General features: G+C 40.8%; 2 protein-coding genes across 2 annotated transcripts in view; one reads left to right on the top strand and one right to left on the bottom strand.

Moving 5' to 3' along the window:
- mei1 (meiotic double-stranded break formation protein 1) overlaps positions 1 to 2945 on the bottom strand; it is a gene marked incomplete at both ends in the record, with an annotated part of 57994 nt that extends 55049 nt beyond the window's left edge. The window contains 3 exons of the mRNA XM_080044580.1: positions 649 to 699; positions 2436 to 2559; positions 2802 to 2945. Of these exons, the coding sequence (XP_079900706.1) occupies positions 649 to 699; positions 2436 to 2559; positions 2802 to 2945 (319 nt within the window). The remainder of the gene's footprint in view (positions 1 to 648; positions 700 to 2435; positions 2560 to 2801) is intronic.
- Positions 2946 to 8533: 5588 nt separating this feature from the next.
- Positions 8534 to 21881, top strand: LOC307262659 (ankyrin repeat and fibronectin type-III domain-containing protein 1; the record flags this gene model as incomplete). Its single annotated transcript, XM_080043611.1, has 18 exons — positions 8534 to 8695; positions 9065 to 9353; positions 10086 to 10286; positions 11422 to 11535; positions 11916 to 12013; positions 12403 to 12493; positions 13189 to 13296; positions 13912 to 14011; positions 14572 to 14701; positions 14887 to 15006; positions 15217 to 15323; positions 15560 to 15674; positions 16006 to 16172; positions 16662 to 16839; positions 16977 to 17139; positions 18119 to 18285; positions 18675 to 18879; positions 19412 to 21881. 18 exons carry the CDS (start codon positions 8534 to 8536, stop codon positions 20167 to 20169), a joined length of 3273 nt encoding a protein of 1090 aa, XP_079899737.1. The 3' UTR covers positions 20170 to 21881.
- Positions 21882 to 22344: the final 463 nt, after the last annotated feature.

Here is a 22344-nt window from a genome sequence, read left to right as displayed (position 1 = left end):
AATTATTCATAGGCCTGAAATGAATTCAACACACATTTTCAGTGCAAAGAGCAAAAGCAATGCAAAATGTTATGCACTCCACTAACGACCCCAGCGAAGTGGTACCCTAAGGCAATTTAAGACAGCCAACATAGAATAATTATGTCACTTTTGCATTCTGAAAGAGTGAACTGCAGTGTGCGTTCAAAACTGCTAGTGTGCTGAGAGGACAACAACATTATGACACAAGGCACAGACAATTCTGCATTTAGCAGCTAAACTATTTACTAAATACAAAGAGAAAAGTTACTGTAGAAGCTGTTGAGCAGAGCTAATGTAAGATCAGCTTAATAATCAACAATGAACCATTATCACAGTCACAGAGAGTTCTCTATGTCTCTGACAAAAAGAGTGACTAATAGTGTGTGTGTGTGTGTGTGTGTGTGTGTGTGTGTGTGTGTGCGTGTGCGTGAGTGTGTGTGTGTGTGGTGTGTGCACCCTCACACTGTCTGCATTATCACAACTACACAGAAAGTCTGTGCCCATGTTTGTGTGAGTGTAACTTGAGAAGGGTGTGTGAGTGTGTACAAAATGCATGTGTGTTTGTGTGTGTGCATTAGTGCATGCAAACACACATATTATCCAAACCACAAAGACTCATCTCTTCACCTTGGTCCACCTTTTCCAGAGTGGCTGGGTCCTTCACGGTGTGAAGCATCCCTAGGGACAAAACAGAAAAGACAGAGGCTAGATTTAAAAAGCCTACTTCACAAACTCAGTCGCACTGTACAGAGGTGTCAAAATAACACAGTATAATTGAGATTGGATTGGATTGAGAAAGCTAGAAACATGAACATGTAGTTTGTTGAAAGGGCATAAAGTAGGTTAAGAAATATAGCAGTAGAAAAAATTTAATATACAAGGTACAAAGACATATTGCACATTGTATGTTCTTCAGTGTGTTATTTTATGTTTAACACAGTATACCATTTCTATGGATGGATGCATCTGTAAATACCTTACAAGCATGTTGTGAAAAAAGGATGATGCCTAGAAGTGGGGGAGATGAAAGGCATATTCTTTATTGGGTTATGCTGTCATTGGCACATGGTGAAGCTCAGTACAGCAGACCACCCCACAAGCACTGTAATTGCTCTTTCAATGTCATTCGTCATACTTGTCGGAGCTTTTTATAGGCTGACCATTTTACCACATATCCCTTTATTGCACAAATTTAATTAGAGCTCAAATAGTGCAGGCCTAATACTTTTTACTGTGATAACCTAGTGAAATTCATCTCGCATCAATAATATCATCCGTCGATGTGGTGACATAAAAAAAAACTGGTATCATTATAGCAGGGGTAGAATGTAATTAACCGTGAGGTTTTACCTGCTGCCCTCTTAATTCATTTCGGTGAGGATAATGGACTAGTCCTGGCTGTAGAGTATTTAAACATTACACGGCTAATAAAGCTACTCCCTCTGTACATAAGCATGATCCAAGGCTTCACTAGGGGGCTGTCATTTTTGTAGAGAACGACCACGGGCCAGATCCGAACCTGTGGTCTGCTGCTACTGAGGACTGAGCCTCTTTGGGCGGGGGCTATATCCACGACTACACCATGAGCGCCACCCAGTTTATTTACTTTCAAGATTGACAGGTGACTGATGTACGTAGTCGATTCCTGCTCAAAGATTCTCATCAATCATTGTTTGTTGTAATCTGAAGTGTTGACATTCTGATTTTTAAACAGACAAGCAAAAAGAACAACAGCTGCTTTTCCCACTGTATATGCGTTCAGATTGTGTTATCTTGCAATTTATTGTTTTAGGGCTGATTCTTTTTTTTGTTGTTGTTGATGAAAGCAGGCGCAGCCAATAGCAGATATCCTGTGCCCAGTTAATGCGTCACATAAATGTACTGTTTTTGCCCAACTATAGATTGGCACGTGTATACCTTGATTATGTCTATGGCACGAGAGAAGGAGGGGGTCAACAGTATGACCTTTGTGAATCTTTTTTTATTCTTCTAATGCAACTGATTTATGTTGAATATTGTGGATATTTCTGTACCTTGCTTCTCCTAAAATGTAATAAGATCTATTATCTGTAGTAAGAGCACGTCTGTGAACCGACCCAGTGGAGATTAGTTCGAAGGAGCAGGGTCATACAAACAAACTCAAGCCAGCAATATGACGGGAACAGCCAGTAGTGGTTAGTGATTGTCTTTATTGAATGGAGGCTCAGTGCATTCACTGCTCAGTATGCTGTTATTGTAAATCCCCTACCAGACACATACCTACTTTATGACATATCCGGCGCCTACCTAACATCACTGCAGTGAAAAAAAAGGTGAGAGATGAAAGTCCAGTTCATCCCACAATCATCATTCTTGCTAGTCCTTCCTTAACATACTCATCTCATGCGGAATCTGTATGTGCCACTATTTCTCACCCAATAGAGAAGCTGTAAAATGCAGACACACTCTGTGGTCCTGTCGCAGCAGCTCTCTCAAAGCCCCGGGAGAACACTTCAGCACCCCACTGATACCAGACAGGGCAAAATACTTCCTCACCGACTGTACAACAGAGACAGAGGGAGGGAGAGAGAGGGAGATAAGCGTGAGTAAATAAACTTTAAAGCCTGTGCACCAAGGGAAATTAATTGGGTAATGCGTTTTCCATACTATCTGGTCAGTCCCAAAAAGTACCATAAACCACATAACACACATACAACTTTAAATAGACCACCAGCCGAAAAAAGGAAGGATGTATACGTTCATTAAGTTAAGGATACGTTTATTTGTTGTATATTCCTCACCGCAATCTCGTCGCTCTCAATCATTTCGATGACACATGCCACACAGAGCAGCAGGCCGCCCCCCTCCGCAGGCCCCAGGCGGCCGCTCCATTTAGGGTCATGTCTGAAGTGGATTTTGTCATAAACAATGTCCCCGCTCGACATTTTGTTCTGCCCACCTGTTGACAAACAAAATCATAACACAAAACACGCATGAATTAATTCATATATGAATATGTATACACATTCATATGCAGGAATGGTATGCGAGCGAGACAGGTGAGTTAACAAGCTAGCTATCATTGGTACCGGTTACACATCATGACTAATTATAATTTTAAAGCTATAGCTAACTAGCAATTTGCCTGTCATGCCCCTAAAATCTAACTTAAATTGCAGTCTATTTTGTTTTAAACCAAAATACCAACGTATTGTTAACGCTTTCACTTAAAATGCGTTTACTCAATCCAATAAGCTTTAGACAAAAGTATACCGCTAGTAGACGAAGTGGAAGCTCTTACTTACTGGGGGGGAGAGGGTGCAATTTTTTACGCTCTTTTTTTAATCAAAACTTTATTAAACAATTTAATGCAAGGGGAACAATGGCAACACTGGCACAAGTGTTGAACAATGGCAACACGATAACATATTGTAAAAGTATTTATAAGAAACATAGACTAAAAAAAAATATTGGCCTAGCCTTTATTGAAGTAGGCCTACAATAGCCTATAATTAATTTTATTCAAAATTGGCAGATGATTATCTAGGCTATTTTCAAATGTAGGCTAGGCCCATTTCTAAATTTTACAGACCTTTTTACACACAGTGTTGTTTCTGAGAATGAAGTGAATTCAGCTCAGTGGGTGAAACAGGAAATCAAAGCACCAGTTTCCTTTTGAGAAAATATTTAGCAGGCCTATTAAACCTATTATTGGGCTATAGGCCTAATACACCGAAACATAATGTGACTCTTTATTTGGTGGATAAGTTCCGTTTTTTTCTTCAATATTAATTATCTTGATAGCCCAATCTGTGGGATATTTTGGGTAAATCCTAGACTGTAGGCCTAGTGTAAAGTGTAACTAAATCTTATGTTAGTTCATGTTTGCTAGGATTTGGGCACAGGCCCACAAGTTCTTAAGGAACTACTGTAGGCCCTTTTTGCAGCACCATTAAATTGGCGCTTTTTACCTGAATTGCCTGATGAGTTAGGTCCTACAGTTATTCTCAAAAGTGTGTTGCTCCACTGTTATTAGCCTACATGTTCAGCAGCAGTGCCATCAAACGAAGTGATGTATCAGCGTTTCTTTATCCAACATGGAATGTCATTGCTGAATAATGTGTTGTGAGTGTATAGTGGGATGCATGAATTTGTTTTGCTGTATCATTTTGAAGGCCACAATTTGGTTATTGCCATGACAACCAAAGCCTCTGCAACTGCCATCTAATGAGAGGAGTGTGGGGGCGAGTATCAGCCACTACTAACAAGTCAATTTATAATCTCTCTCTATATTTCTCCTAAAGAGAGTTCACAGCACATCAAAGTAGAGCATAACGTGCAACCATCTCAGCTCTGCCTCAGGGGCTGTTTATACGACAACACGAAACGGTGCATACGCAAAAATATTTTCACGGATGCACTATACCATTTACATGAAAACAGCAAACGCAGGCATGAAACCGCAAGTTTTTGAGATCAACTCATTGTGTGACACTGTAAATGAGTGTGCACAAGTGTGTGAACTAGGCTAATCAAAGTCAGGTTAGCATTTGCTGTAAGTGGAGAAAAAAAGTTTTTCTCCTGGCCCTGTCTGCAACATTAGGCCTACTAGTACTTGGCTGACTTCTGCTACAGCAAAGTCTCCCCAAAACTCCTTAAATGTACTTCACTGATCGCCCTCTCCATAGGGTAACACACTAACTATGCCTAAGTAGGCCTACCTCATACGACCCCACTTAAAAAATGCAGAACTATCCCTTCAATGTGTGTTGACAAAATCCGCTTTGCTCCACCAAACATGTTGGAGGCAAAGTGTGCTGTGCGTTAGGACTGTGAGTGTGTGTGTTCAGGAAGTGGTCAAAGCTTTGTTTGGCTGACTGAATAGAGAAACAGACATCTGACGAGAAGGTTGAAAAATATGTGTTTCTAAAGTTTCCTTTTGGGGCTCGGACAGGAGCTAAATCCATCAGCCGCACAGGTTTATTGGCCCCTGAGACACAGAGCAACCGACAGAGAAGGAGACAGAGAGCCCTTTTCACTGCTCAGGTGGGAGCTGATGGGTATCTGCCATTTATTTGGCAACTGTTTCACATTGGAGATTCTTCAGTCAGAGGCCAATAAAGCACCAAGACAAATGGATTCTGTCTCTGTCCAAGCATAAGTGGACCCCTCAACACGCAAATTTTTCACATCATCGCTGGGCCTTTGCTTTTCTTGCACTTAGTTTGATATATCTTAAACCACTTCCTGTGTATAACCCCCCCCCCCCCCCCACCCACCCACAAACACTCACACACATACACACACACACACACACTCACATAAACACAGATCAGTCTCAAGTGTGAAACAATCAAACGCTGATAGATTAAGAAACACTTTTTGATGTTTTTAGTCCACCGCCTGTTTCCATAAAGCATCGATCACTGGGGGCGTTGTCGTTAAGCTACCCTAAATATAGCTCTATACCTTTTTCTAGTCACCAAACCACAGTCTAACACAATGTCACTCTGCTCACATTTGTGTAACACACTGTTTTCACTGACAACTGAATATATAGCCTACCGGTCATGTAGTAGCAACAACAGTAATGATGACAAATAAACATACCACCTTAATTGCAGAGGAGACTGTGTTGTCTGCTTGGTAAAATCAAGCATGCTTAACTGCTGCTCAGAAACAATAGATAGTCTTGCCTTTCTGTAAGATATCCTAATGTGTGAAGAACATATCAAATGTAGGCTACCAGACTGTGATTGTAGAATTCTGGATTAATTCAGAACCCCAAAAGTCCACAAGTAACACACTGGAACCAAATACGTAACTATTTAAATTTGACAATATTGCTTTTAGTTATTAAAAAAGTTTGGCTCATAGAAAAGAAACGACATAAAGGAGGAAAAGGGCGGAAGTGTGTGTGTGTGTGTGTGTGTGTGTGTGTGTGTGTGTGTGTGTGTGTGTGTGTGTGTGTGTGTGTGTGTGTGTGCGCGCGCACATGTGTGAGTAGGAGAAGTGGCAGTCGCTCACTCGGGCTTAACGTTCAGGTGCGCTTCACCCTCAGAGGTGAGAACTTCTGAGTTGTCTACGATGGATTATATTTGAACTAAAGGCAGTCATTTATGAAAGCATTTGAACATGTGAAGCACAAGTGCAGCGTCGGCGAAAAGGTCGGTTAAAGTGACGACTTGCTGGTAAGGAATTTAAAACTCTTAACTTTATAATACATCATAGTCTATTGGGCAACGTTTTTCTTTTACTTAAATGTTGTCCAAATGTAGGCCCTATGGACCTCGTTGCTCCACTTGGTGACAAACTATATAAACTTATTTTGTCAATCAGTGGCTTTTTTTCTACAGACTAGCTTCTGGAGCATCTGTGACAGTACTTAGGCTAAACAGGATTGTTCTAGGAATCTACGATTACAATCAATACAAAATCGAACATATTGGCATATAAAGTTGATTTAAATGTATTTCGATGTTTTATAGCTCACTTTAATAAAAAAAAAATTACAAACTTCCAGATCCCCTTAACAGGAATGCTGAAACATTAATTGCCTACTGTTATGCTGTTCTTTTCCAAGTGTTATCTTTTTCAAGTGTCATATTCCGTAGGCTACTTACGTTTTTATGTTCAATTAATGTTTATTACTGTTAAGATTTGTGTTCCTTAATATTCTACAAGATGCATAACTGCAATGTGTGAAATGCATTTTCTGAAACAAAGTACGATTTTGATAAAATACTGTCTGGTAACCTTAGGAAACTATGCTGTTTGTGGTTTATTACACAAAGGAATCCACTGCATTACTTCCTTCGGGATTAGGAATGTGTAGTCATCAGATGTTTTCCATGCACAGCGGAATTAGACTAACCAAACAGAAAGCCTATTTGCAAATATGCAGCACACTTGGCTCTCAGCATGTGTGACACATTACTTAAAAAATAGCATCACCACAACCTGAGATAATGACGTTCAACAAAACCACAATGAATCTACAGTCCCAATTCATGTGTCAGCCGAGGTTCTTTTTAAGTACCTAACACTACCCTGCTGCTTAAACAACTGGTATTCTTTCAGATGTTATACTAGCACAGTTTGCAACCGTTTCTCCTCCCCCCCTGGTGTTTGGCCTTTAGTTTTGTTGTGCCTCAGAAAAAGGCAAACAGTAACATTTATCTCCTCTCACAACTCTTCCATCAGCATTTCTCCCAACTGATGTAAGACATAATAAGCAAACAGGGGAAAACTCTACCAATAACAATGGCTGGTATTACCCCTATAAAGCACCCCAGCGCACACAGTCAGGCGGCAGGTACAAATGTTAAGTTGTCACTGAGAAATGTGGCGTCGTTGTGGCCAGAGCCCTCATCATCTGTCTTCAGCTAGAACCAACCAGGGGAGTATTCGCTTTCACACAAGGACAGTGGGCTACTCAGCACACAGGGACTTGACTTGATAGAGATAGAGATTTCAATTTGGCTTTGATGAGTGAGAGAGAGAGAGACAGGATGGAGTTTTGAGTATCCCCTTTTTCCAAAGATGCTCTACAAATCAGAAAGCTTGGGGCATCAAGTAAACCATAAAGCGATGTGAAAAATCCCTCCAAACTGTGAAAAGAGAGAGGAGAGAAAGAGGGAATGAGAAGAAAGACAGTGACAAATGAAAGAGAAGGATTTGCTGACTGAATAGGAATGGGGGAATAAGACCTCTGCCTAACTACATTTTGCTCCAAGAGTTCAAAAAAAGAAAATGTAAGACAGATTTTCAGGCATTGAATTGGTGACTGATTGTCATGATAAAAGGCAATGATAATGAACCGCCATTACTGCAGTGGCGATGATGGATTTGTATCTACCAGCTAGCTGATGATATGAAGACATTCATCAGAGAGCTATTAGGGTAGAATTGTGTGGTTTCTGGTCTACTGTACACGAGATTGCTTTTCTTTGGTTGATTAGATTGATGGGTCGGTAGCTTTGTGCGCCGAGAGAGTCCATTCAGAGCAAATAAAACCTGCGTCACATAATAGCAGATAAAAGAAGAACAGAGGGCAGAATAGGAAGAGGCTAAACACGCTCAAGGCATTTTTCATCTACTTTGTACAGGCATTGTAACTTTTATCCATTTATCAACCCACACAACAGCACCACTCAGCTCAGCCTAGACTTGCCCTTCAACAGATTATTGCCTTTACTATGTAGGAGAAGCCGTGCAAGCCTAACTGTATATACTGTATTTTGTCCCCCCATCCTTCTTTTTATTTCTCACCCCATTCCCCGCTGGCTTTACACTTATCCAGGTTTCTAACGACTTTCAACTTGTCTTATACTCCCAAGTTCTTGCTTTTTTCAAATGTCACTCTGCTCTATTTTTCTTCCCTCTGTATGCCTCTCAGTTTGGGAGTCCCAATCTTTCTTTCTATGAACTAAAGAATCCGTCACTGCTTGCTAGTTCTTCATTCTTTTTAGCTATCCCCTTTCTTTCTTCTCCTTTCCTTCTCTCCCTCTCTTTTCCTCTCATCGCTCATGTCATGTCCGTATCTATGAGGAACCCACCCCAGCGCCGGCGCTCTTTGGGCCCTGTCTCGCCCAAGCGCCTCTACAGGAACCTGTCTGTCAGACTGCGGGGCGGAGAAACATCTGTTGCCGGGGAAATGAACACACCCAGACACCTCAGCAAATCTGCAGACGCCGTAAGATATATACTATTGGGGTGCATTTGGAGGGGGTGCTCTGTGTGGTCAGTGCTGAAATGCTTTCCGGTACTTTGGCTGAGTTACTTTCTTCTTTTTTTAAAGTGATATCTCATTTTGAGATTACATGCGGAACGAGGGGTCACTATGAATGCATTATCCCAGGCGAGAGCGCTGTTCTGATTTATGATTTGATTTATGTATCTTGCAGTACTGTCTAGCCCCTTTCTTGGTATAGCAACTCCCTATACTTTTTCCTCTGAAAATAAATATATTTTTTTCAATATGTAATCCTTTCTTCTATCTTTCTCTCCCTCATCCACCCATCCCATATTTTGGCCCTGCACCCTCTCCCTTGCTCCCCATTAGTACAAGACCCTTTGGGAGGCAGTGGAAAACGAGGACACTCTGGCCGTGCAAAGCCTGCTGTCCAGAGACCATACCAGCTGTGGAGCGGTAGGAAGAGGAAGAGGAATAGGAGGAGGAGTAGGAAGCATGTGGGAAAGAGGAGAGAAGAAAGAGAAGGACTGGGAGAGGGAGAAGGGGGTGAACAGGGTTAGCGAACAGGGCCTGGTCCCCTTGGATGTGGCCGCCCTTACCCACAATTCCCCTCTGCTCCATGTGTTGGCAAAGGCAGGAGCCAGACATAATCCTGTTTGTAAGTCTAAAATGTATAATAATATAAGTAACATAAAAATCCAGTTGGTTTGGTTGTGGATTTCTTTTTAAAGGGTGCGAGTATTAGCTTTAAGGCAAAACACAGCAGGTGAATAGGGTAACATATTTAACTTATAGATATCATCATGAAACTTTGCGAGGTAATTACTAACATTAAAGATTGTATACAGCATTTCTTCATTTTATAAATTCAAAAATATTATGTGGGCCTACAGATCTTAAAATTGCATTTTGTGCATGTTTCTATGTACATAATGTATCATTATTCAGACAATTGACAAAATATGAATAAATCATCCTGTAATAACCATCAAAATAGTGTCAAGAACGATTATGGAAAGTTTATTTGATTTAAGTGCTTGTTTTTTGTTCTGATTAGTGAAAGAAACCAATATTGAGATAATGGCAATTAAAGATGTTTGTTTACAAGAAATATACAGATGCAAACAGACAAGGTTTAGTACAATAAACACCTTTATGTAGATTTTGGAACATTTATTTATACTAGTTTGAAAAGAAGACACATTATGGAAGCAAAATAGCCAAAAGTCTCAAAATTGACCAGGAAATTGACTTGGAAAAAGTAATGTAACGTTATACTATGGTTTTTGCCTGCCATGTCTCCCCTTAATTGAATGGAAATGATATTCAGAATTTGTCCTTTTTCTCTTGCTCGCTCTCTCTGTCTGTCTGGACTGTCTTTCCCCATCAGTGTGCTGTCCAACGGAGTGGGAGACTAAGCTAGACGCTCTGGTGGAGTTGGCGGGCAAACGGGCAGAGGAGAGGAAGAAGGACTTATTGAGGAAGACAGGGGTAGGGCCTCAGACGCAGGCTGAGATCCATAGACACATCCGCCTCTGGAGCCTCAGGCTACAGCTGTACTGCCGAATGAGAGAGAACTTCAACAAAACAGGTCAGTGGCCTTCTTGGGTCAGATTGTGGCGTTTGTTGAATTATAGCTTGGGACAAAAATTGGGTCACAACAAGCATGTTTCTTCTTTTCACTTCTCACTTGTTAGAAATACTGGCGTTCTTGCTTTTCTTTCTGTCCTCTTCAAAGTCAATCTCAACAAAGTAGAACTCTTTTGTTTCACACCTCTCCTCTACAAAGCCCCTCCATCACCACTGACTACAGTGATCATAAATAGAGCCCGACGTTTTGCTTAAGTTTTACTGATTTCCTGTCTGCACTCCTGTAACTCTTATAGCTGACCTGTTGAAAGGCTCACCCTCTAACCCCTTTTCCAACTCATTCAAAATTCAACAGACTGCTTTGTCATCAACTTTTCCACATTCTCCCATTCCAAACTATGCTCACTCCACCTGCTGCCAGTGGCTGCTGGTATCAAAGTCAAAGCCTTGGTGCTGATAGATAAATGCGTAGAAATCAAAATCTGCAATACTTCCAAGGCTTTGGAGCAACTTGTTTTCTGCTATATCGTGTTTCTTAGATGTCCTCTCCTTGCACCAACTTGCTAAAATCTGGAAGTGGCTCTTCATTTTTTCCAACTCATGAATGTGTAGAATGAAGTAATAATGATCCCCTGTGTACTTACTTTAATAACTCTGTATCGATTCATTTCATAGATCATTTCATTTCTCTTCAAAGCACTTTCTCTCCTAATTGTTTTAAAATCGCAGGTGTTATTTAAGGGCAACAGACACGGCATCCGGTCTTCTTTTTGTTGTAGTGAAATCGAGCTTAGTCTTGTTACCAATCTCTCTGGATAAGAGTGTCGGAAGATTGATTAAGATATACATACATAAAGGTGTTTTTGGATAAGGACTCTTACTTAATCTATTTGCTCGAAATCATGGCTTGGGTCACACTAACTTTTGATCACAATGCAGGAATTCATCTCTTACTGTTTTAGTGATGAGGTTATAATGTGATATGACATAAATATATGTGACAGAGTTTTGATATGACCAAGCACAGTCCAATATGTTTTTTTTCTCTCGGCTGTTGTAATTGTATACTGTATCATTTACTTTAAAACTAAGTTGTGCTGATTTTGAACATTGGTCTGCCTAAATGTTTCACCCAGAGCTCCCAGGGCCTCCCAGTCATGTGTCCATACTGGTGACCAGCTCGTCCTCTCTGTTTGTGACCATCAAAGAGCCAGACAGTGACACCACAGGGCTAATCAGTCGCTACAAAGGTAGGTGGTGAATATCAAAACTTTGATATGTTACAGTCGGATACAGTAGGTGGAAGGATACTGGAGTGAAAATAAGAGGTATGATCAAAACATTAGGAAAGAGATGATGGATAAAAAGAAGACTAATATAAACAAAGTCTCTCAGGTCACTAAGGCTGACAGGCCTAAAAGCCTTATATTTATGATTTAGTTTGGCTTCTGTATTTTTGCCTCTTGGTTTTACAGAGGCTAGCATAAATGCCATTCTTCACAGGGTAGATTAAGCCCAGGTACAGCGAGTTCCAGCTGCTGTAAACACTCAAATCTTTAGGTCTCCCCTATGGGGGCTCTGAGCAAAGCCAGAGAATCATTTGTCAGTAAGATTGTTTTTGTTTTCACAGTGGAATGGAGCACTTCGGACAGCTTCAAACGCATCCTGGGCTCAGCCCAAGTTTCAGAGACCAAGAACCCATCCCATAGTATCAAGGGACTCACAGCAGTAAGTCACGCTCTGCCTCCATTCAGCACACACAGGCTAGCACCCATCAGGACATCCACAGCCTCTAAACGTAAACGCACACATACTGTAGATTTGCATGCTAGCATAAACAGTTCATTGGTTTAGTGACATGTGACATGTGATTTGCCCACACATACGAACCAAACACCCGCTCTAGACTTACACATAGATTGTATTTTATTTCTCCCCCTATCAGCATCTTCTGTGCTGAACCCCGTATAAGAGAACACTCAACCCACTCAAATGCCTTACCTAACCAGATACATTAATAATGAGAGCGGTATGTGATTTTATTTGCCCTGGAGTGGATGATTCATAAGGCTAATGCATGGTGATAATTTGGCGGTCTGGTGCTTCTCCAAATGCAGGAAGTGCATTACTTTGTAAGAGTGAGTGCCTTCAATGTGAGAGGATGGGGCCCGCCTCAGTGCTCTACTCCGGCCAGCGCTGCCCCCTCTAGTGAGTATACCGAACTGCACACTTTGATGAATGTGGACTTACTGTATGTAGTACCTTGAACAGGCTCCATTCTTTTCTTCTCTGTCGCAGAGTCATTTTATTACTCGACTGACATTAAGCTTGATGTAAAAGAAGTGGAATCCACTCATGGCTGGCTGATAATGAATTCTTGAGACGTGGAGAATTAAAGATGTCACTGGGAGTAAATGGGCCTTCTTTGTGTTGCTTTGAATTTTAATTCGGGTCATAATCTTTCTTGCAATCCGACCCGTCTCTCATGCTCCATTACTTGCTATTACCTTCCACTATTTACTATGCACTGATGCTAAACCGCTAGACAAAGTTTCTGAAATGACAAATAAATGCGAAAAATATGTTATTCAAATACACATGCCAGAATACAAGCAAAGTTGTGAAATTAGATATTTTCTGCATATTGCTATGTGAGTCAGGTAAAACAATTTAACCCAAACTTCGCATCTAACTTAAAAAAAGTTACAGTTTCAGAATGAATCAGCAGCCAAACTTTCAGAGTCACAGCATACAGATGGCTTCTCGCCTCCTAATCAACAAGATAGGAAAGGGCAGCTCTGAGGACTCGTCTGCAACTGGGTTCTTGATGTCTTGGATGGTTTTCCCTAATTGCATAAAAATGAAACTAATTATTTTGCTTACCTTTACCTCTTCCTGTGCAGGTTGGAGAGAGTGCATCGGTGTGAAGTCACAGCTCAGAAACCACGAGGGCCTCGTGAGGAAACTGATGGAAGATGCCAAACAACCGAATTACAGAGGATTCTGCATAGGTAACATTGGGCCTCCGGTGATATGCTGCGACAGTTGCTGCAGTTGCACATGAAAAAAAAACATATTTTTTTTTTGCCAATATTTATGCCTTTATTTTTTGTTCAGATTCATATTTAAAATGAACTGCAATGATGCAAAGGGCCAATTTTATTTTATTGCTTTTCTCTTGATATTTATTGCTTTTAATTTCTTCGGAAAACACTGAACATTTGTTTGTGGCTTAATTTTGTACAAATAGAATAAACTACCTTTCTCTCTGCCTCCATCCAGTGTTGCAAAATAGTTTTTTTCCCTCAAGCAACGTAGGCGTACAATAGCGGTGACCTTGTTTTCTGTTGGATTCGTTTGAAGTGTCAGAAAACATAATGAACATTGAGGATATTGAAACGTGAATTTTGATGTTCTGTAAGGACCTAATATGCTGACTTTATTCATTTTATTCCCACTCAACACCATTTTATATCGCCAGCATGAACTGTATGTGGGAATTATTTCATTGCAAAGAAACCTTTTCACCACTCTAACCATTCAAATGTCTTGTGCACAGAGAATGCACTTTGGCAGTTAAAGTGATTCTCTTAAAGTGTGTAATCCTCCTCTCCTGCTCTCCACAGAGAGCTCTAAGCCCCAGAGTCCCAGCAAACGTTTGTCTGTTTCTCGAGGGATCAAGCAACTGTTCCAGTCAGCCACCAAGTTTGTTCGCCTCCTGCAGAGGTAGCACTTCATTCGTCTTACGTGTCCTGCTGTGCCTTGAGGGTGTGGGGGGAGTAAGGGATTGAATGTGATGTGATTACAGCAGTGTAAACTACATAGTACAAATCCCAAACGCTTATCTAGAACAGTTATTGAACAAGAGTCGTCACATTAACGATGCCGTAGTCTCAAGATTAGTGGCAAGTTGCATGAATATGAACCACATCACTGCTTTTTAAAGAGTGAACACTTCACAAATGATTAAACACGTGGTGGTTTGAAGAAGTAAAAAAATGTATGTGGACACATAATGTTATAATAAGGTAGAGATACTTGTAGTTTGAAAAAAAGCAAGATTAGAATATTGATGAATTTCAGGGTTAGGGGTTAAGGTTAAACTGTTTTGTTAGTTCAGGAAATTATATCATCTCTCCTTGATTCTCATCTGATGAAACAAAGTTGATATTTCTACCGATTACCACGTCACCATTTTAGAGTTGTTCTGTAATTTTAGAATCTAGATTGACAGAATTTCTCTGAATTTTCTCTATATTCGCTTGACCTCATATTGACGTCACTAGGGGCGTGTACTTGGCTACCGTGTTCTACCACAAGGATAACATCCTGGTGACAGCCGAAGATCAAATCCCACTGGTGGAGATCCAGTGCTGCTCCACCTCCATCACCCAAGACTTCCTTTGGTTTGCCAAGGTGAGCCTGTCAGAGAAATACATGTTTACATACTGACAGAAACGCTGTTGGCGTCATCTTAATCAATTGGAAACAATCCACAAGTAGTCATGTTTTCTGTAATCAAAGGCACATGTCTGTCAATGTTTCATTTCTTGACTATACAAAATACAATTATTCACAATGGATGTTATTTTCTTTTCTAGTTGTCCTGTGCATGGCAGCAAGTGCCCTGGCTCCAGCAGGCCCTTTTTTCTGCTCATTCATCTCCCTCCTCCCTCCTTCAAAACAGGCACAACATTTTGAGAGCTGTTTCCCAGCTGCAGGTAGGAAGTTAAACGGCTGCATGAGGAACAGCATCAAAATGGATTAATTGCTATTTTAATCACATCTTATTATCTTTCCTTGCTCCTACTGTTCCATGCTTCCCTATCTCAGGCTTCATACCCGTATCCACACAGCCCATGTTTCACTACATTAATCCCTAATGTCTTCATATTCATTCATCCTCACACGTCTGTTTAACTCGCTGTCAGTCTTCCATGGGAACAATGGACCTGGGCCAGGTGTACTACGAGCCTCTGAAAGACCGGCAAGGCAACGTCTTACTAGTGACTCTGAAGGAGTTCCCAAACCCTCCCAGGTGAGAAACAATCAGTTTTTTTTAATTATTTTCATCCCTGTCGGACCATTTTTCTTTCCCCCCCGCCGCACAATGTGCACACAGCATCAACTTTTACATTCCCTTTGTTTATATACCCGTTTACAGAGCCTAGGCTGTGTATAAACACCAGCTTATTTTCTGCTCACGCACAGTATGGATATGAAGGGAATAATGAGAACATATTCACTGATGACAAAAATGTATTTTGCTCCAAGCCCTCCTGACGCTCCACTCCACTGGATCCCCCTGGTCCGCCTGGAAAAGAACCGCAGCAGGACTCCTCTGCTGCCTGAGCCCACTGCCATGGACATGCTGTATGAGCAGCTCAAGGTGAGCCGGGGATTGGGTTTGGGTTTAGAGATGTACAAAGAAAAATGATTTAACACTACAGAGTCATGGACACACCGAGCAGCAGCATTATGTAACAGAATGTGTTTAGCACTGAGTGTATTTTGATTGAATGTATTGACTTTCCTGATGTTATTATTGAGCTTTGTTAATCTCTTCAATGCAACCCAAATGACCCCAGAAAGTGCAATGGAATTAACCAAATTAGCAAAACAAAAACAACGGACACAGGAAATAAAAGGCATATCGGTACATCATATTTACATATCTTAAACATCCCCCCAACAGTGTATATATTTTCTTTTCTATCCAGGAGAAACTATCCTTCCACAGGCACAGCATTCAGTGTGCCCAGCCGGGTCTGTACGTGGGCATCCTGAAACTGTGCAGCTCCGTGGAACAGATCAGGGTCCTGGTGCCCCAGAGGCTGCCCAATGTGCTCTGCCACACCCGCGTCAGACACAACGCCCACGTTTCGAGGTAACAGATTTTGCAGATTTGGTTTGCTTGGCCAGACCTTTCAGAAACTGTTCTTGTTTCAAAAGATTATGGCAGTCTTCCTCCACATTGCCACTCAAAAATTAATAAAGCTTAGATGTGATGTTGCCTAACATTTTCTAAAGCACACCGTACCACACTACATTCAGGTGTTAAAACCCAAATGCTTTAAAACGGATATTTTAAATGCCATTAAAAAGTGGTGCTGTTGGGGAGTAAACTCTCAACTCTTAGATGTAAGACTTCCCCTTTCACCTGCAAGGCCGGCAACCTCCTTCTTGCAACTGCATTACCTTATGACTTCATCCAGAACGTAAAATATGCTTTCATCAAGTAGATGAAATAAGTTAAGCTGCTGACATGATCCTTACTATTTTTTGTCCCTTTATTGGCTTATGACTAGCATTCTGCCCTTACTTATCATACCTTTCATATAAATGTTTTGTTCACTTCATGGTCATTGTGTGTCAGGGAGGAGTGGGAATGGCTTCAGAGTCATGTTTACACCGCGAGCAACGACGGCACTCAGAACCTGTTAATCAGCGAAGACGAGAGCTGGGCGGAGAACAGTGTGCTGGTGGACTTCGTCAGGTCCCTGAGGGCAGCCATCACACATCTCCTGACAAAGCTCAACATCCCCCTCTACAGGGTAAACATGGGCTCATGCTGCCACCTTAGAATTCCACTTTCTGAGCAATCAGGATATGAATAATGAAATTCAGTTCAACATAGCACTTTGAAGAGATTTTCATAACATTTGGACATGGCTTTTTGCGTCTGTAAAAGGCGTATCAGTATGGTGTGTACACCCGGGAGCTGCTGACGTTTGGAGAAAAGCTGTCCATGCTGCTACTGCTGCCTCCGAGTGAGGACTTCAGCTCCAGCTTCTGGCCTCTGACAGGGACCAAGGAGCCGGGGATCACCATGCCCCTGCAGGTCTTTGAGCTGGGTATGAGATCTGTCTCCTCATAGTACCACAGTGTTTTTCAAGTTCCTACATAACAGAGTTGGTATACATTCTTTTTTTCATTTTATAAATCAAAAAATACTTTAAGAACAAAAAGTTATCATAAACCAGACAATTGAGAACATATAAACAAATCCTTCTGCAAAAACCTTCGGAATAGTGCTAAGAATGATTGTGGAAAGTGTGTTTGATATAAGTGCTTAAGAAGTTTAGATTTTGGTTTCAGAGTATTGAAAAAAAATAATCTTGAGACAATGGTCGGTAAAGATGGCTGTATAGGAGAAATGTACAGATGCAAACAAGGTTAAGTAAGATAAACAATTGTATTTATTTTATTTATACTATTTTATGAAAGAAGAAATGTTATGGATGCAAAGTAGCCAAAAATCTTAAAATTGACCAGTTCTTGGGAAAAAAAAGTTTTTGCCTGAAGTTTCCCGATACTTTTTCTTAGCAAGACTGTACCTGAAAACGTACGATCTTGCTAATAAAAAGCATGGTGTCTAATTCATTAACTAAGAAAAATATTAGCATCATCAGATATGTTCTGTCTGAACAAAGTGAAATAAATGACATCTCATTAAGATCAACACATGTATATCATCTTCAAGGGAATTTAAGGAAATAATTGGATTTAACTCCAAAAACTAACAATAATGAAAGCATTTCAACCACTGCCAGTTCGGTTGGAAAGTGTAGCCTAATGTGTGTAACACACCCTGAGGAAAAGTATCTGATCCTCTGGTCTTTTGAAGATGAGTCACTTCTATTGTTTCTTCTTGTCTAGTTAGTCCTTTGATCCACACTTAATGATTTGTTTTGGTTCTAATTTAAATCCATCTTTCCTTTTTGACCTTTCTTGAAAAGTTGCTCGCTAAAGGTACTATAAAGTGTCCTAATGAGTTCTAAAGCTCGATGTAACAATCTGTCTTTTTCTTCTTACCTCTGGATTCGTCACCAGTGCACTTCTGGAGGTACGAGCGGGACTTCCTGTCCCAGTACTGCCAGGCCTGGGTGAGGCTGGAGCTGGACACTCATCTAGCCCAGCAGGCTCTGCGGGAGGCACTGGACTCCAAGGAGGTGCAGGAAGCCCGGGAGCGCCTCAACCACATCACTGAGATCTCCCATGTAAGATCATGAAATCACAAACTGAAGAGGGCTTTAATATTTGATGGAAGGACAGTGCAGAACAGTTTGCTCATACTGCTCTGCCTCTGCTGCTGCAAAATATCAGTTATCTCCAAAGCGTCAAAAGAATGCTTATTTTGTCTTGTTTTCATTTTACACATCTCTTCTGCTAGGATTTATGTACGTACTCTGTTTTGCTATCATGGGCTAAAATAACTAACTTACTTACTTACTTTAATTAGGCTTTAATGAGGGAAACAAATAAGAAATGATGGCAATAACTCGTATTTACCCATCACTGTATTTGAATTAGAAAAGGGATGACGCAATATGATTTTGGTTGGACTTGAGCTTATTGCACTGTTTCAGTTTTTTCCCTGTTTCTTCAGCGACTGGATGTGGTGTGGAGGGATGCCCGCTGGATTATGGACTGTCTGCAATGCGTTCGGTCCAAGCAGTGGGTGGGCGCGGTGCCTCTGGGCCTGGTGATGGGAGGAGACCCGCCGGCGCGTCCCGACGGTGAGGACGAAGAGGAGAGTTTGACTGCCAGACTGACGTGGCCTCATCCCATCCATTCAAAGAGAGCCGTTACAGGTACAGTGATAATGTGGGTGGCGAGAGTGTGTATCGAATTCAAAAAGGTAAACTTTGTGGTTACATAATACGCATAGCATGAACGTATACCCCCAGAGCTTACATTTCAACATCTTCATATACTTAATGCCAAACCTAAATTTTTATTTATAATTATTGTAATGCTCCAATTTTAAATTGATTAATTGATTGTGAGAGACTGCATGCAAAAACATTATTTTTACATGCACTGATCAATTTTGAGATTTTTGACTGTTTTGCTTTCATAACATGTCTTCTTACATACTTGTATAAATAAAAGGTCCAACATGTACATTTTGTTGTTTCTTTTACTAAACTTTGTTTGTTTGCTTCTCTATATTTCTCCTATACAACCATCTTTAAAGACCATTATCTCCACATTAGTTTTTTTCAATACCATGAACCAAAATCTCAACTTCTAAAGCACTTACATCAATGACTCATTACTAGCACTATTCGGAAGATTATAACACAAGAACTTGTTCATATGTTCCATGTGTTTCCATTTCAGAGAGTATGGTCAGTGAGACTCCACCAAACGTCATCACCATTGAGATCCCTGATCTAGCAGGAATCCCGGCTGCCCCTGAAGAAGTTGCATGTTTGTTAATGGAGGGTGTCGCGAAGGGAGGATACCCAGTAGACATCGCTCAATCAATCTTAGACCTGACTAGCATCGGCACATCAGAGGTAGTGTGTGCAAGCGCTTTAATCGAGTCTGGACTGGAGCCTGGAGCTGTTGCACAGATGGAAGTGGGATACACAGTTTTGGACGCGCATGAAGCCTACAGTGAGGAACAGGGCTTTTCCTCCAGCATCACAGAGGTAATCCGGCCGATGGAGATGGCGGAGCTGGTGGACATCCTGCCCACGCTGAGTCTCATCGAGGAGGAGAGCCCCACGGACCCGTCCGCACCTTCGGTAATGGAAATGATGGAGAGCTTTGGACTGGGGATCCCTGAAAACAACACCTATTTTAACTTAGAGAACTCAGGCTTGGCCAATGGAGCCGGAAGTCTGTCACAGGAAACCCTGCACTATAGCAGTTGCAGCACTGTGACTGAGACACACTTTGAGAACACTCTGTTACTAGGACACGACATGTCTGCCTCTAATGCCACGGTGAACGCCCCGGCTGGTGACATGCCTCTTCTAAGCTGGGACTTTCCACCGGACGATACAGAGCCTCTGCAGGCTCCCAGCAAGGGAGCAAGCTTTCTAGTGAGAAGCCAGGTGACGTGGGATGGACCCTCCAGCAGTACATCCTGATATCCACTCAACTAGCTTATGTTAAAAACTAGGGCTGGGTATTGTTAATAAAAATTAGATATCGATACCGATATCTGGACTTGGATACCGGTTCCTTAACAAGATGAAATTACACATTATGGTAAAAAACACAAGTTTTATTTTTCATCTCCTTGGCATTTATACACAATATCAATAAATAAAACCTTACATCAGCCGAAATCAAACTTAATGCCTTCAGATTACCACAAATTCCCGATCCCCCCAGCCACTGCAGCTCCAACAAAATACTGTATATGAGCAAAAAGGAACAAAATTAAAACAATTCAATGAATCAGTGCAAATACTATAGTTTTCAGTCCAAAATTAAAAGGTGCAAGTCACTGAGGCTCACTGATGCATACTTCGTAACCCGTGTTGTAACCTTGTGTTGAGTAATTTTCCTAGATGCCTCAACAAAGCCAATCACCAGCACTTTTAGATCTTGGCACATCAAGCATTGTGCATGCTTATTGGCTCTTTAGCGATGATCAGATTGAAATTTGGTATTGAACGTCAAGGCATTTTTCGACACTCGATGGCAAAGAGAAGCTTTTCGGTCTGTGCCAAAAATGTATCGAACTTTTAAACCCAGTCCTAGTTAAAACTTGCATCTGCTTCAAAACAATCGGCTGCAGCACTGTTGATTTACAGACAGAGAAATTCTTTGGCTTAGAAATGACATTTTCAATGTCCATCTGCCCAGTTTATGTTAACTGTGGTGGAGAAGTCATGTGACATCAAGAGTCAACTTTAACTAACACATTATTGTTACAACTGATCTAATGATGGATATGTAAAATGATAAAAACCCACCATAACTAGACTGATTTAAGTTGTTTGCACGTTTATTGATCTATGTAGTTCATAGTTTCTAATTCAGCCCAGTAGAGCTTCTTCTGTGGAAAAACTAAGCTATCATTGTAATTTTTATGACTTGACAATCCATCACTCACTACAACACAAAGCAACACTGTTGGAACTAGCAAACAAACTAATTAAATGCATACTCAGTTAAATGAAGTGTTTGCTTTGCTGCCAATGAAATGCTTTCATACTGTATATGTAATTATAGGATTGTGGTTCTGCTTTCCATGACATAACAAGATGTATAATCCTGTCCGTCTTGCCTGCCTTGCTTGTCTGGTAGCCCAAGTCCTGCTTCAGCTGAAACCTGTATATTTAATGAGGGGGGAAAAAAGACAAAATGTTGTGCTGCAAGAAATCCACCCTCAAGATGCTGACCTAGAGTTGTGACAAGGACATTTATTTTCTCAAATGATCCGTCACTACAAAGATCTATTCAAAAGAGGGTTTTCAAAAAGGATTTGGCACGTACAGAGAGCAAAACATGTTTTCTAGGTTTCATTTTGGTAAGTTATCTTTTGTTGAGATATATTATAACAGGAGAAGCTACGGCAATGAAAATAATAAGATATATTCACTTTTTTGAAAGGCTTTGAGCTGCATGGAAAATCTATTTTTATTTTCCTTCTATCAAACTCTTATTTTTGTATTTTTAGTGTACCTATAGAGTACACCACATAAATTCGCAGCTGTGTTGTTAAGAAACTAAAGCAGTGGTCCATCCAGGAAACCACCTCACTCTTCCAAGTGTCACAAAGCAAAAATATAGTACCCATAGTGGGTTTAGTCTTAATATATTCCTTAAGTTGTAACATTTAAACATCGTGAACCACATTTACATAAGGTTTATGCATACAGTATATATTAATTATATATAGCATATACTGTATATTGAATGTTAAGTTGGTTGAAACTACACAAACTAATATTGTCACACAATAAATCCCATTGAATATTGCCTTTGAGGCTATCATGTAAAGCTTTGCCACTCCATGTTCTCTTTTTTGGGGTTGTTTGCATTTCCTACATTTCTTCTTCTTGTGTAAAAAGAGCAACACATCCTTGTCAGTAAGATTAAGATGAAACATCTCAAAGGTTCTGCACACCCATGGTACACTCAAGATACGCTCACTTATTAAAGGCCTACTTCACCGGTGAAATGTAGGGTTAGACAGTGAGACCATAAAACACTCTATCTGCCTTTTCTCAGGCTAGGATGAACCAATTTAAAAAAAATGTGCACATTTATACAACATAGGATCTCAGAATTCAATACACCTTCATATTCCC

This window comes from Ammodytes marinus (assembly GCF_949987685.1).
Source record: "Ammodytes marinus genome assembly, chromosome: 16".
NCBI lineage: Eukaryota > Metazoa > Chordata > Actinopteri > Uranoscopiformes > Ammodytidae > Ammodytes > Ammodytes marinus.
The sequence above is the reverse complement of the archived record's forward strand: the minus strand, read 5'-3'. Positions and strand labels throughout refer to the sequence as shown.